This window comes from Phyllostomus discolor, chromosome 13, assembly GCF_004126475.2.
Source record: "Phyllostomus discolor isolate MPI-MPIP mPhyDis1 chromosome 13, mPhyDis1.pri.v3, whole genome shotgun sequence".
Lineage (NCBI taxonomy): Eukaryota > Metazoa > Chordata > Mammalia > Chiroptera > Phyllostomidae > Phyllostomus > Phyllostomus discolor.
This window is the reverse complement of record NC_040915.2, coordinates 50141201-50157467: the sequence shown is the minus strand read 5'-3', so window position 1 is coordinate 50157467 and position 16267 is coordinate 50141201. Positions and strand designations below refer to the sequence as shown.

General features: G+C 37.6%; 1 protein-coding gene across 2 annotated transcripts in view; it reads left to right on the top strand.

The window, feature by feature from the left end:
- The window catches only part of TAOK3 (TAO kinase 3), a 138271-nt gene that overhangs the window by 96375 nt on the left and 25629 nt on the right, over positions 1-16267 (top strand). For both annotated transcript variants that reach the window (XM_036014140.1, XM_036014139.1), the window contains exon 14: positions 9006-9140. In XM_036014140.1, the coding sequence (XP_035870033.1) occupies positions 9006-9140 (135 nt within the window). The remainder of the gene's footprint in view (positions 1-9005; positions 9141-16267) is intronic.

Below are 16267 nucleotides of genomic sequence, written 5' to 3'. Positions count from 1 at the left end.
TTTTGCAAGGCTCTCTTTTGGAAGGAGCTTTCGTGGATGCTGACATCTGGCTTTCCTTTCTGTTTCCCTCTGGGGCTCCATGGGTATAGATAGCAAGAGAAGAGACATTCTGTTGGATCTTTTTACCCCAGGACTTCTCAAATGGGAACCCAGAATTAGAAGAAAGATACTACTGGAAAAATCAGCAAGAAAGATGACCCTGGTCTCAGATTTAGCCAGGGTTTTCACTTTCATTTTGACATGCTGGTGGAGAGCCTTCTTGTGATGATATGGGTCTCTCAGTACTTTTTTTTCCCTCCCTGGTGCAAACACTTAAGAAGTACAAGGTAGTTGTATTTGATCCACAGAAAAATTGTTTGTAGGGAAGAATTTAAGTTATATAGTGTGTTTCTTTTTGTTATGAGATAGAAGAAATGTGCTAGAAGAAAATTGAAAAACCTTTGCAAAAAAAACTTTGAATAAATTAACTTTAAGATATAAGCAGGCTAATCAAAAGACTATCAACAGAGTCAAAAGGCAAGCCACAGAATGGGAGAAAATGTAAATAATATTTATACATCTAATATTTTGCATTTATAATATTTGCATATAAAACATTTGCATATCTAATCAGGAATGAAAATCCAGACTATATAGAAAACTCCTAAAATTCAACAACTAAAAGTTAACAACCCAAATCAAACATGAGCAACTTGAATAGACATTCTCTGAAGACGATATACAGATAACCAACAAACACATGAAAAGATTCCCAACACACTAATCATTAGGGAAATGGAAATCAAAACATACATTGAAATACCACCTCACACCCATTAGGATGTCTACTATCAAAAAAGAAAATAACAAGTGTTAACCAGGATGTGGGAAAATTGGAACCCTTGTGCACTGTAGGTAGGAATTTAAAATGATACAGCTGCTGTGGAAAACAGTACAGAAGTGTTTTTTTTTTTAAACTAAAAATAGAAGTGCCATATGATCCAGCGATTCCACTTCTGGGTATATACCAAAGGAACTAAAAGCAGAGTCTCAGAGAAATATCGGTACATCCATGTCCGTAATAGCATTGCTCACAAGAGCTAAAATGCATGATCAACCCAAGTGTCCATCAGTGAATGATTGGATAAGCAAAATGTGGTCTATACATACTACGGAATATTCTTTGGCTTTAAAAAGGAAGGAAATTCTGATGTATGCTCCAACATAGGTGAATCATGGGGACATTATGCTAAGTGAAATATGCTGGTCACAAAAACACAAATACTGTATGATTGCACCTCTCCATATAAAGTACTTAGAGTAGTCAGAATCATCGAGACAGAAAGGACAATGGTGGTTGCCAGGGGCCAGGGAGAGGGGAGAAGTGGGGAGCTGTTGTCTAGTGGGTGCAGAGTTTCCGTACAGTGTACTGAACTGTCTATTCAAAAATGATTCACATGGCATGTTTATATGTATTTTATGACAATAAAAAGAGGAAAAAATATAAGCAAACTATAAAAATATTATACGTGAAAACTTAATGTTAAATATGGTATGCCTGTGCTTAAAAATATCATCTTCAAACACAATACAAACAAAATATATTTTGATAGTTATATTGTTGGTTCACTTGAATTCCAAAAAGTTTTCTACTTAACATAAATGAAATAGGATCTTAAAGTCTCGATGGAAACTTTTCATATAATGGACTCACAGGAATGAAGAAACTAGCTCATAGTTCTGTCTGCCCCTGATTTGGACAAGGCACAAACCTCAGTTACTCCCTGTGTAAAATTAGGAGTTCAGCATGATTTCAGAGACCCCTTCCAGCTCTAAAATTCTGTGATTCTATTCCTGTAATAATTAAAGAGGCAAATCTCTAATGTGACCCTCAACCTGTTTTTAGAGGTACCTCAGGAGCAAGCCTGCCCCACGCCTCACCCAGGACAAGGTCTGTGTCATTTCTTACATTATGTATTTGAATTCCACTTACGATTTCACTTGCAGGAGGGTTGGATTTTTGTTTCTGTTTTTGTTTTTCTAAAAGTCACTGCCCTGATTGGTCTCTTCTTCTCCATGCAGATGGGATGGTAAATACGATATATTACAGTAGGTAGGTATAAGGAATATGTGTATGTGGGTTGGATTCTCTAGGAAGCAGAGTTAAGATGATTTATTGCCGCAGGTTATTATTATTATTATCATTATTATTATTAGGAGTTTCCTTTGGGTTGAATACCCATGGAAGGGAAGAGAAGGAAGCAACATTGATGAGAGGGCAAAGTTGAACTGAGATGTAGGCCCAATGGCAGCCTCAACCAACCTTCCAGTGAGAACTGGTCCTTTAGACTTGGGCCCATACAGCAAGGCCTCGATACCCATACTAGATCAGTCAGTGACTATGAGCGACCTGGGAAGGTTGTGAACTTGAGCAAGGCTGCCCTCTACAGCCAAGGCAGTTCCTAAAAGAAATGACAGCCAAAGACCACTGCCGGCAGCATGCCTTATCTTAAAGGATGTGGTGCATTTCTGAGTCTGTCATCATTTGCGACCACAAAGATAATTTTAGAAAGAAAGCATTCAATATTGTTATACAAAACATTTATCACTTTTGTATGGGTCCAGGTCCAGAATTTTAGAAAAGCCTATATATCACTAAATGATCATATTATAAACAATGTTCTACCCATTATTTCATTGTCCTATTTTATATTCTGTTTAATACTTGTTGCTATCTAAAATTACATTTTGAATTAGTTTATTATTTTATGAGTAAAATATAGATTTTATTAGGGCAAAAACTCTGCCTCCTTTGCTCTGCACTGTATTTCAACACCTATGACAGTGCCTGGCACAGCATAGCCGCTCAGTAAATAATTATGGAATGAATGAATAAAAAACACACAGGGAATGAGTTAATTACCAGATATTAAACATCATGCTATGTTGGTTCATTGAATATAATGGATTAAAATGGTTAAATAATATTAATTATTATCTTGATGGTTTGGAAGACTTAAATAGTTCCTCTAATAATAATACTCTAGACAACAAGAACACGCTTGATAAATACGAACATATAAGATTAAGGGTAGGGTATTAGCCACCATGGCTCAGTTGGTTGCAGTGTTGTCCAGTCGACCAAATAGTCGTGGGTTCAGTTCCCAGTCAGGGCATGTACCTGGGTTGTGGGTTCAATGTTTCTCTCTTGCATTGATGTCTCTCTCTCTCTCTCTCTCTCTCTCTCTCTCTCTCTCCCTGCGCCCCCCCCCCCGCCCCCGTCTCTCTCTCTCAAAAAAATTTCCATGGGTGAAGATAAAAATAATAATAAGAGTGGGGAATTTCTTGCACCTCCAGATTGTTGCAGTCAAGCAGACATACCCTAAATTATTGAAATCATAGATATGCAACAGATTACCATTTTATATAGGAAGTAAACTTTTTTTTAAGATTTTGTTTATTTATTTTTAGAGATGGAAGGGAGGGAGGGAGGGAGAGAGAGAGAGAGAGAGACAGAGAGAGAGAGAGAGAGAGAGAGAGAGAAACATCAATGTGCGGTTGCTGGGGGTTCTGGCCTGCAACCCAGGAATGTACCCTGGCTGGGAATCGAACCTGGGACACTTTGGTTCCCAGCCCGCGCTCAATCCACTGAGCTACGCCAGCCAGGACTGGAAGTAAACTTTTAAAGGACATGTGTAACTAGCAAGAGCTAGAGACTTGCAATTAACTGCTCTGCACCCAGAATAAAGATGCCCTGATTTTATCAGGACAGTTCTATCACAGATCAAGCCCCAAAAATGTAAAGTGGGACGCTGAAAAATTTCCTTTGACATCAGAATTTCAGGTTACTTCTTTCTCTCCAGTCTTTGCCTCTACTCTGGTCCTTCCCTAGCCCTGAAGGGATCCTAATCTAATCTTCCTTTTGAGCAAGAATGATTTGATAAATCTAAAAGTATATTCTGACAAAATAAACTTTAAGCACTTATTTATTTTCCCCTTACTGGTGTTGCCACACAGCTTTTTCCAATAACTAGAATATCACATTTCTTCGGACGGGTAGTTTCTCGACATCTCACATCACTTGCTGCCTAGCACAGTCTTGTCACATAGTAAGTACTCAATAAATGTTTTTGGGAACTTTTATAGGACACAACTCTGCACCCCAATTCTTGATTATTCACAAATTATTCCAGCGCAGACTTTTAATCCAGATTATATTTTTTTTTTGCTCTCACCTAGCCTGCTTCTGAGCCTCTACACTCCTCCTTAAAATCATTGCATATATAGCAGTAGAAAACAGATTGTAATGTCATCCTAAACAACAAAGTCTCTTTTCTTAATTTGTCAACTAAAAAGGTATACTTTACTTTATTGAAGTCTAAAATTAGTTCTTTTACCCTGCTGCCGCCATCTATTTATATAAATCATTAGACTTTCATATACTAAAATTATTTCTTCACTTATTTGTTATCTTAGATGTCCCTAAAGGACTCTCATCATGGTGGCCCCCTTTTAGCAATTGTTTTTAAAAATTATTGTATCCTAACTCCTAAAGCTTGACTTGGCTCCTACTATTAGTCATTTTTTTCTTCTTTAAAAAAAGAACAGCTTTCACCAACTTTGGGGAGGAAAAAAAAAAGAAATGTCCTTGAGGGGATAGGATGTTCTAGTTTAATTTTCACTTGCTTCAGTGGCCTTTCCTATTATTTTTCCTGAAGAGCGGGGCGGGTTCTTTGACTCTTCAATTCGCATTGGGCAAAGTAAAAGTAAATTAACGTACAAAGGTAATGTTTCTTAAACAGAGCAGTTCTGCAGTCCCCCTGTCCATAGAAATATCTTTATTCTCAGTGTTCTGCTAGTCATTTTCTCTCCCTGATGGCTGTCCTTCCAGGTTAAGGTATCCTTTCCATCTTCTCCTCCGCTAGTACCAGAGGTGTCCAACCTTTCGGCGTCTCTGGGCCACACTAGAAGAAGAAGTGTTGTCTTGGGCCACACATTAAATACACAAACACTAAATAAAACAAAAAAAAAAATCTCATCATGTTTTAAGTAAGTTTACGATTTTGTGTTGGGCCGCACTCATGGCCACCCTGGGCCACATGAGGCCCACGGGTTGCGCGTTTGACACTCTTTAAGTTTTGCCAGTTACGCCTGCTTAGGCAATAATTGAATAATTTTGAAATGAGTAAAGCAAAAGAGATGGTGGTTTTGCTGGTCCTTTCTCCATGGCATGAACATATAGTGGTAGAATCTATAAAAGGGATCCTCATCACCGGATGAGAGCCAACTGTAGATCCCCCTCTGCCCCCACGGAAAGGGGTGCCTGTGTGTGTGTCAGAGTGGCCGGTTTTTGTGAAACACAGATTTGAATTCTGTTACGTACTATAAAAGAAGATGCCCTTACCCTCGTGTCTCAGACCTACATCCCTGAGCTTATTTATTCGGCAAACATTGGCTGAATTCCTACTAAGTATCAGGCACTATGCTAGGTGCTAGGGTGACTGGGACTTTTCAGGCCACATTTACTGTCTCCCCAAATCCCACAAGTTCATGCCTAGGCAGACAAGTAGGTGTGATGAGTACTGTGACAAAGGTATACCCAAAACTTCACAGAATTCAGAGGAGTGATTTCCAGGATTAATTTCCAGTTAAGCTAGAACCTGTAAACAGGTGGCTATACTGTAAATCTTAATTTTAGAATCATAACTATTCAGACACTTAAGGAAAATCTTCTAAATAAGAGTAAAACATCTTGCCCATAGTATAATAGTAAAAAGTTTGTGCCTCCTGCTTTACACACTTCACTGTATTGTGTGTAAGTTCAATTCTTTTTGACTAAACATTTGGGACAAATATTACAGCTTGTTTTTCCATCTGAAGTTTTACTTCTCGTGAGGAAAGAACATTGTCAGTTTACCAGGTTAACAGAGATTTCCTTAGAGCTGGTCCCTGATCATATCGGCATCTCAAACAGCTAGTTTGTTTATTCCTGGATGATAATGCTTTCAAGATAAATTATAACCGAGTCATATTGCTTAGTTGGTCTTGATAAAGTAGAACATGATAATTGTTCCTAAAATCATTCCTAAGCATCAAAGAAGATGGCCCTCTCATTATTTGTAAATAATCTTCATAGGTACCTAACTGCATAAAATAGCAAACTGACCGTTTCCACTACTAATCTTCAAATGTGTTCAGTTCAGAAACTCTGGGAGCCAAGGACAGCCATTTTCAAAGGGACTGCTACTTAAAGGGGCACAAGAACCAGCAGACAGTGTATCCAGTGAAGCTGATAGGTTAATTTGTTCGTATTTACTTCTCAAGTCACATTCCCCCACTTTAAAATGGCTTTATTATTTAAGTTGTCTTCAGAGTTTGAAACTTGTTTTATACAAAGGAATAAACAATTTTAAAATTCATCTTCCAATGTACTTGAAATGGGTATCCCTGTGCACCTACAATTTTCCCCATCGTGTGTTCTCTTACATGACTTAGTGTTGATCTCTGTTATGAAGCTGCTATGGAAAACCAAAAACTCTTTTCAAAAGGGCAAAAAGAATTCAGGGTACAAAGCAACGATTATACTGTTAGGATCATATTATATTTAAAGTAGGTTAAAATTTTGGACCTATTCTTCAGACTAACTTCTAAAATAGCATTATTTTTAAAATATACCTTATTGGATTTTTTAATCAGCTATGTGTCAACTAAAGTCACTATAATTTTGAGTTTTAACTTTTCTGTGTATTTTAAGATCCTTGTGTTAAAAAACTTAGTGACTATAATGTGACTTTTAATTTCATAAGTGGAATCCTAACCCAAAAGTGTTCATTTTTATGTGAGAGAAAATGTAATAATATTAAGTTTCTACATATTTGCTTAAATATGTTTTATTTTATTCTGTTATGTGAAGAGTATGAATTCTAGTGTCACTGGTTATCTTTGTAAATCAAGTTACAACAATTTCAAACTCAGCAGCTGCCACGTCATTTGAGATCTCCTAAATATTATTAGCTAGCTAATTCTCACCAAAACGGTGACTCCTCAGGCCTCTACCTAGTCTTATCTCTTGGGTTTGCTGGCATTTAAAAGCTTGCTTTTCTGGTACTATAATATTAAGTAAGATGAGTTTTGGAGATTAATGTAATTTATTAATGAACATTCAGCAACGTGAATGGTAGCAAATCCAAGTGCCTTCCTCTCTAGAACCTAAACCTAGTTCCAGTCCCACACCTAATCTGTCTTTGCCCTGTGACATAAGAGCTTATGTTTCCCAGAAAACAATGTAGAAAATTTTAATTGACCTATTATTTTTTCATAACTTTGAAAAATAAGGATTGAGATGCATTTTTAACCTTCAGTGCTGTCTAATAGGACTTTCTAGAATGATGGAAACGATCTTTATCTGCAGTGTTCAATATGGTAGCCATGATTGTGTCTACCTTGAAACAGCTGGTGTGACTTAAGGACTGAATTTTACATTTCATTTAAATATCCACGTGGCTGGTAGACATCTTATGACACAATACAGTAGAACATCCCTTAAATTTTATATACGTGCCCTTAACGGCATTTAGGGTCTCTTCATTGTTTGAAAAAACAGACCACAATACAGTAAATTGAAAAAAAAATCTCTAAATATAGATACAATGGGAGATACCATCCCAACATGCTGAAGCATTCTAAATTTATAAAAGGGAAAAGAAAATCAGCCCAATGATAAATTTAATCTTGGCTTTTGGCTTTTACATAAAAACCTGGATGTAAAATTTAATATCCCTCAAGAAATTATATGTGTTTTGACTTACCAAAATTTAGGCTATATAATAAAATTTTATGTTTCCTAAACCTTTAATTTTTGTTTGCTGATGAAGAAAAGGGCAATTATAAAAAATTTCAAATAGTCATGGACAAAATGCAAAACTGACTTCTCACAAATGGTTTCTCCTAAAACCCTAGGGAAATAAGAGAATTCATTTCTCCTTCACTGCCCTGAACATGTACCATTTAAAAATCCCCCATGGTTGTACATGTTTTTGAGCTATTAATTATCATAGTATCTTCTTTTCTGCAGGGTTAGAGCCACTTACTGACTGGCCACTCCATCTTTTATAGAGAGACACAACACCCTTTGAAAGCATTTTCCCCTTTAAATTCATTCCAATTGCATTTAAGAAACATCCATTACTATCCTTCCAGGGAGCGTTATTTTTCACTGGGCATTACAATAAGATTAATCATCTTTGCCCATCAAGAAGCATATACTTGATTAAATCAGTCAAGGACATTAAATTCCAGCCTTCCGCACTCTGGTGAGCATACCGAGACTGAGTTGAGGAAGAATTTGTGAAAGTATCATTTGGTTAAAATTGTATGCCTGTCTCTTTAAATCTAAAAAAAAATCCTTTCAGAAGCTGTAGAGAGAAGGTGCTAGAACTGTGTACGATCATGACTGGAAAGCAGGATCCCTCAGTGACTGCCGAATCTTCCCAGCACAAGATAGAGAGGCAGTTCAGCACAAGACTACACTGGTTCTAGGCAGAACGATGATCCTACCGAACAGATCTCAAATAAAATTAAATTGAGAAAGCAGATCTTTCAAGGGAATGAGGCGGAGGCTCGCTTTTATGTTAAAAGCAACCAGCATCCTCCTGGCTAGACATGGACATGACATTTTTAAAGGAATTATTTGGTTACAGCGTCTTAAACAAACTGTTCTAAGGAGTCTGTACATTGCATTGTTTTTTCTATTCTTTTTTTCTTTTGCATATATGTGATTCTGGAGGTAAAGAAAAAGCCTGCCAGGGATTCAGAAGGCATCCCACTAGCGATCAGCTGACATTCCTAACTGAAGGCTGCAATGTGTTGCTTATTCATTTTGTACCGTGGGAGCTGCGGGGACTAGCAGAGAGCTAAACTATGCATTTCAAACAGCAGTGCTTGTGCAGAAAGAGGGGTGAGAGAGAGGCAGCCGGCGAGGAAAGAGCACAGCTGGACTTTCTCCTTGTTTTTATCCATTTCTGCAGGATCATGTATTCATAAGGGATGAGGCGGGCCACGGCGATCCCAGGCCTGAGCCACGGCCTACCCAGTCAGTTCAGAGCCAGGCCCTCCACTACCGGAACAGAGAGCGCTTTGCCACGATCAAATCAGCATCTTTGGTAAGCAAACACCCCTCTACTCACCTTCCCTTCCTTCCCCTCCTCCCCATCTGGCAGCCTCTCGCCCTCCCTGAGCCTCTCTCGGCTTCATGGATGGGAGGAAAGGAGTCAAGAATGTTTTCTCCCTCCTAATAATTTTATTCATTTTAGAAAAAATCTGTTGGCATAGCAACCTGATCTCAGATATTTTAGCATTGTCTACGGCATGGGGAAAAAAACCTTTGTGTGTGTGTGTGTGTGTGTGTGTGTATTTATATATGCTGTATGTGCAAAATAAAAGGCCTTTAAGATGAAGTTGCTAACATATCTAATTTTTTAAAAGCTCTTTGTCTTTTCATTAAAATAATAATGCTAAAAATATTTTAAAGATATTTGATGTGTGTGTTTGCTGGGCACTGTGCTTCTTTTTATATAGATTCATGTGTATCTATAATGTATACACATACATCAAAAGATAAAACACAATTTTTTTTAATATATGGTTGCCGGCTACTGTATATAATTGTAGAAAATAAGCTACTTGCTTCCCAGGGATGGATTGCTGGTTCGTTCTGGTTCATTCATTTATTTATTGCAACAATGGTAGTGGCTGCACTTCCCCATTTAACCCCTGAAGAATTTCCTGCCACCAATAAAGCAAGAAGGGCTTTGTAGGAGAGGATAGGGATGGTTGTGGAAGGGAAGATACTGTAGGATCCTTCAGCATTTTTACTATTGCAAATGTGATTGCTGGATGCCCTTGTAGTAGCAAAAGGGGTGTGTGCTGGAAGAGTTAGTTTTCATGCCTCCTCCCCTTGGTCCCCAACGCGTGCGCGTGCGCGCTCACACGCTCACACACTCACACACACACACACACACTCACACTCACACCGTTTCATCCTTGGCACTCTAAACTCTCTTTAATCTTTTGCTTCTGAATCTCACTTCTCAGCCAAAAAATTATTGCAATATTAGTTAGCGTGCCCAAATTGATGTTAGAGGTTACATGTGCAGGAAGAGTTACACTGCCTGGCTGTTACATTTAGAACCTATGATGACATCATCCAAGGCCGACCCAGAAATGATTATTTTTCTTGTCCTATTTTTTAAACCCCATTTCCACTTTTATTTCTCAAGTCTTTAAAAGGCTTCAGTTATCTTTTGGAATTGATAATGGATTGTAATTTTTAAAACCCCACATATAAGGAAAATGGGAGTTAAAGCACCTACCTATTGCTATGCCTGCTGCAAGCAATTGAACACAGGCTTCTTATAAATAATAAGCCTGCCTTTAAGTTCCTTTGTATAGAAGTTTCTTGTAATGTCTTTAATGGGCAGTTTTTCGTTTTAAATGAATGCTGTAGTGTGTAATGGAGATCTTAAAATGTCCACTATGTATTTGCTAGGGATGTTAAGCACCTAAAAAAACATGCTTCTGAGTCTAAATAAAGCATGAAATCCTAAATAATAAATATCTTCAAGCCACGATATCTGACAACAGAAGAAATATGGTATTTGTGGAATATTGCTACTTACCACCGACCCTCGTGAGACTTGTAACCTTTATTCAGACACGCTCGTGTGGAAACGAGGGGAGAAAAGATGAGCAAGCACTGAGAATCCGAGCACCACAGCAGGTTTCGAGGCAGACATCATACCCAGTGGGTTTCCCCTCTCTGGGGCAGATTCTCTTCTCCGCTCACTTGCCACACCCTCATTCCCACATCATCTATTCATGACCTCTGCTACCTCCTAGTAAGTAAGATACTATACTACTACCACGCCAGAATGATCTCACGCTTGCATCTGTGAACTCACCCAGGGCTACTGTGTGTACATATCAGCCATCACAGTCTTCCTCTCTGTGGGTAATGAAAGCCGCTTCCCTACTAGGCCACCTCAGGGCTGTGGGCAAAGTCCTCAGGAACCCTCTGAATCCTACAGGCTTCACAGTGCCCATTCTGCGAACAGCCGCGATCTGTCTCTCTGGTGGACTTTTGATTTGCTAAAGGGCCCCTGCCACTATATTAAGTTAAAAACAGGGTAGCTGATAGGCTGTTGCTGTAGCCACAAAATAAGTTTTTTTGCGTGTGAAAAACCCTCTCCAAATTCAAGGTTTTGGGAATCACAGTGGGATTGGATGGGAGTTTATCAGAGTTCAGTGGTATTTGTGTCTAGTGGCTTTTAGGGAAAAAAATAATTAATGGAAGGGAAAAGTGATGTGATGTATGATTTCACATTCCATTTTGAACAATCTAACTATTGGGATGAATATTTTAATGAATATTATCAAGTACTAACCATTATTTTAAAAGGCTAATTTCATTAGGAATATATAAATCAGGACACTGGAATATCAAGAAGGAGTGCCTAATTTTTTAAATTATATTATGAATCTTACTGTTTTTTGTGGATCCCCATGAAAATGAAAAAGGAGTAAAATTATTTAAATGACATAAAAGAGCAAGATCGTGGGACAATGAAGGTCCACTATAATAGCCAAATCATTGTTGAAACCTCTCTCCACTTCTCGTAATTGGTAGCAGTACTGTACTTATTTATTTATTTTGGTTCTACTCTTTCTTCACAATCTTCTAGTAGAAGTGATAACAAGCCACAGAGTGATCCAAAAGTGAACAGCAAAAAGAGGAATTCAGAAACGAGTTTTTCAATTACAGTACTAGATAAGTAAGTGAGGAGTGTATGTTTTAAATAGACTTGCACACTGAAAAAAATACATACGGTTTCTGAAATTCATTTTATCCTCCTCTCTCTCCCACATAGCCCAAAAGAGGCCTAGCTCCGCGGTCTTCCCCCCAGCATTTCTTTCTATGTTGTGCGTTTGAACGGGGTCATTGGCAAGTTTGTGAAGTCCATGGGCTGTAGGCTTTTGCTGCTGGATATTTTTACTATTTTGGCACCTTAAAACTGAGATTTTTATTTTATTGTGCACCCCACACAATTGCATTTGTAACAAAGAAAAGCAGGGACTGCCAACCTCGATACCAGAGGATACCCTCGGGAAATTTTAGAACTATATATTCAATTATAATCATTTAAGGGAGAGATTATGGACCTTACTTTGAAAACGTAGGAAAAGGAAGGGCATTTTGTGGCACCTTTTAAATGTATTATTTCTTCTTCTTCTGCAAGAAAGTTCGTATCTGGCTGATTTATTATCTGGAGAAGGGAATTGTTCATATAGTTATTCAGAATTACTGAATTCTTGGGCCTTTGAGATGTGCCTTTTGAGTTTTTATTGTTAGTGGATGGAGATCCTGATATTCTAATTAGATTAGTGACCCATGATACTTTAACTGTAGTTTCAGCTGATACTACATCTGATGTCATTTCTTCTTAAAACTTCATAATGTCCTGTGTCACTGGCTGTTCCCATAATAAATGTTCATATAAAGAGCTCCATGACCATATCTATCAGACAATTCTGCTTTTCACCTTCTGAAGGAATTCTCACTGGAATGCTGGTACCCAGGTGAATTTATATTAGAATACACCTTCGGGAGAGGGGCACAGAACTTAGTTTCCAGTCTCCAGGAAAGATGTAGGAGAAAATGATTACTGTTCTATCTAAGCAAATACAGATTCTTTGACTTTGGTTTTACAGACTCAGTAGAAAAGCTCATATAAAAATAGAGTCTTCATTTGGATTTTTAAAAGTGCAACCTAATTATTCAGCTAATTGTGAAATTGGGCACCTGAATGAGTTTGATAAAAAAGCATAAAACTATTAGAGCCTCAGCAATGAATGCTACAGTTTCACCTCCATGAGCCCTACTGTTCTGTTTCCAAATGGGTAAAACCATGGCCTCTTCCTGGATAGCATATCAGAGGATGCTTATCAAAACATTGCGTATCTCCTCTTTCCTTTCTGTTAACTTCTTAATCTCAGGAAGATCAAGTCTGATGCCATTTTTCACTCGTGTTGCCCAATCTGTATGCCCATCCCACATAACCCAAGGCTCTCAATAAACATGTGTTGAATGAATGAATGGGCAAATGAATGAATGAAGTCTCTTCCAGCCCTGCTACCACACCAGAGTTTGGATTTATAAGTGTGCATTTCAGAGTTCTTTGTGTCAGTTTTTCTGGATAAGGCAGAATTGCCTGTTATCAGTCATACTTTTTGTGTGAACTTAAAACATTTTTCCCCTAGGTATTCTAAAGAGTGGAATGTCAAAATTCTAATGCCAAAATGTGACTCATTGTATTCTTTTTAAGAACTTGCTATAAATTTCATTTGTCCTAAGTTCTCAGGGTGGCCGGTTTTATCATAAGCACTATTTTAATTCATACATATAATTAATCTTGTAAGTTGGCTTTGATCTCTTACGAGGGTAACATTATCAGCCATGATGCTTCTCTTTTATGTTCAGTAAGTTGCTTATTAGCCTTCTAGTGCAGTGTTGTGTAAATACTTGGTAGGCATATAATACACTTTGCATGATGTGGTGTGTTTTAAGGCCACATTTTGCTGGAATTAAATCAGGTAGAGTGAAATGGCTATAGTTAATAATTCAAATTTAGAAATTATACATATTTATTTTTATAATCCACAATCCGGGTACAAGTACAGTTTTATTGTTCGACTTGCCCTTTCTCATAGATCACTTCTTCTGATTTACATTCTCATTCGCTAAATGCTTGTTGGAGGGAAAAAGACAGATTACTCAGCGCCTGGTAGGGGAAGAAAGGGAACGAACATCTATTCAACGCTTCCTGTGTGTCAAACACCTCGCTAGGCACAGGTGTTGTCTTATCAGTGGTGCCCTCCTGGGAGTGGCTCCTCTTTGCACGCAAACACTGAAAGAATTCAAAGCCTAAGGAATTTGCCCAAGGTCAGTTATATAGTCATGAATGGAATGAGATTTTATCTCCAAGCAACCTACTGGGTGTGCAAGATAAATTGCTTACTTTTAGTTGATCACATTTTTGAGACCGTGATTGTGAAAACTACAATTCCTACATTTCTATAACTTTCTCTCATTTTCAGACTTATTCAGTTTGTAACTTGGACTTATCATTCTCTTTAGCTTTGATTGTTTTGGGTATTGATTCTCTTCATTACTTCATAACAGAAAGTTTCATTCATTTCTGCCTTGGTGATAGGAGTTTTCTCAGGCAATTTCAGGACCACAGGACCTTAGTTCAAATCCCAGTCTTCATAAACATTAAAGAGGTAAATTACATGAGACAGCACTTTGTAAACCATAAAGCGTGGTACAAATTATGAGCTCTGTTTTATTTTATTGACAAAACTGTATTCATAAGACATGACGTTTAAACTTAAATAACAGAAGCACACATAACTATAGGTAACATTTTTAAAAGTAAATTTCGTGTTAGACTTCACAAATGAAACATCTGGTTGTACGTCACATTCATCTGTCTGGCTTGAGCGTGGAAATATGAAACTCACTATCGCTGTCTGTATCTAAGAAGACAATTACTTCGAAACTTAGAAACTTAGTTGTATACATGGAAGGTGATGTTAGGAATTTAAGAAGGTGATTATTCAAATTATGGGAAGCATTTAAAAGCAAAGTGTCTCTCCCAGAATGTAATGATGTACGATGCTAGCGTGTTGAGCTTTGTAATTTATTTTTGCCACATAATTGTATGATCTGGTATGCAGTAGGACCACTCTTTTCCCAGAGACTCACCCACCAATTAAGACAGAAAATTGTTCTTGACACAGCTCATCTCTGTTTTGTCTTCAGGCTGTCTGGTTTAGGGGAATGGCCACACTTTTATTTTATTGACCACGAACCAGTCAAACATTCTGCGGCAAGTTTAAATGCGTTTTGATAGCTTTAGAGTGTGCCGTGCCTCAGCTCTGGGAATCAGAATAAAGGAGGAATACTAAAATAAGAAAAAATAACTACACAGATAAAACATCTCTCTAACTACTTACCTTCAAACAGACACTTGACTGCCATATTTGTCTAAAAACAAGTGAGTTCAGAAAGGGTTAAATGGTATCCTTTCTGTTGACTGGAATTGTTTTTAATCCCTCCAGTTGAACTTTGGGAAGGCACAAGCAGGAGAAAGTGAAATATAGACATGTATTTCCAACTACTTTCTTTTTTATCATGAAATAAGTCCATTACAAAACACATAATTGTGATGGCAAAATAGATTATTTATAATATTTAAAGTGTTAGGCACCTCTTTGGTGATGATACCCCGTTTTGGTCTTGAAATATTGTCTACTGTTACTTCTCATACTTTAAAGAGGGTTGTCCTTTAGAAAAGAGAAATGAATATGAAACCAAGAGTTAGTTTCACCTGGAAAGGTTTCAAAGTTCGGCTAATGTGTAGTGGTGTACTTGGATAATGCTATCCAGTTACAGAACAGCTCTCTCTTGATATTAAGGACTCAGTAAGGATGCAGGGACACCTTCTAAAAAGAGCAGAGAAACAACCTTTCCTTTGTACAAAATACCCTTTGACCCATAAACTGAAAATAGTTAGACAGAATTAATAGCAGCATGAAAATTTCCAGTAAAACTTGTTTAAGGTTTGGCTTGAGGAGAAGTGGCTTAGAGTAGATAGGAGAGACTAAATTACTTAGTAAAAAAAAAAAACACTAAAGTTATAATTTTGTAATTAAAATTTTTTTCTAAAATACTAAACATGAGAAGGAGGTTACCAGAGAGTCTGATAGGAAAATAAAGATGGGGTGATAAATTTGAAGGAAGGACTGAAAAATCAGAAAAGGTTTAATGGATAGATACGAGAAATCAAAATTCACATTTGCAATCTTCAGTTTGTTGGCTATTCACTTGAGAATGGGTTAAGGGAAAAACTACTAAGAAAAGTCACCATCCAGGCCCTGGCCAGGTAGCTCAGTTGGTTAGAGCATTGCCCTGATATGCCAAGGTTGTGGGTTCTATCCCCAGTCAGGGCACATATAAGTGTCAACCTATGAATGTATAAATAAGTGAAAAAATAGCCATCTAGAAATCACAGAAATGTTTTTTGCCTCTTTAGGAAAGCAAGTTAGATGTATTATAAGTTTTTAACATCTCTTCTTCAGGGAAGGAAGGGGAGGAGGGAGACAGATGACTTAAAGGGAGAGGGTTCTTTCTCTCTCTCTCTTGATTCATGTGAATAATAGAAAATCAGTC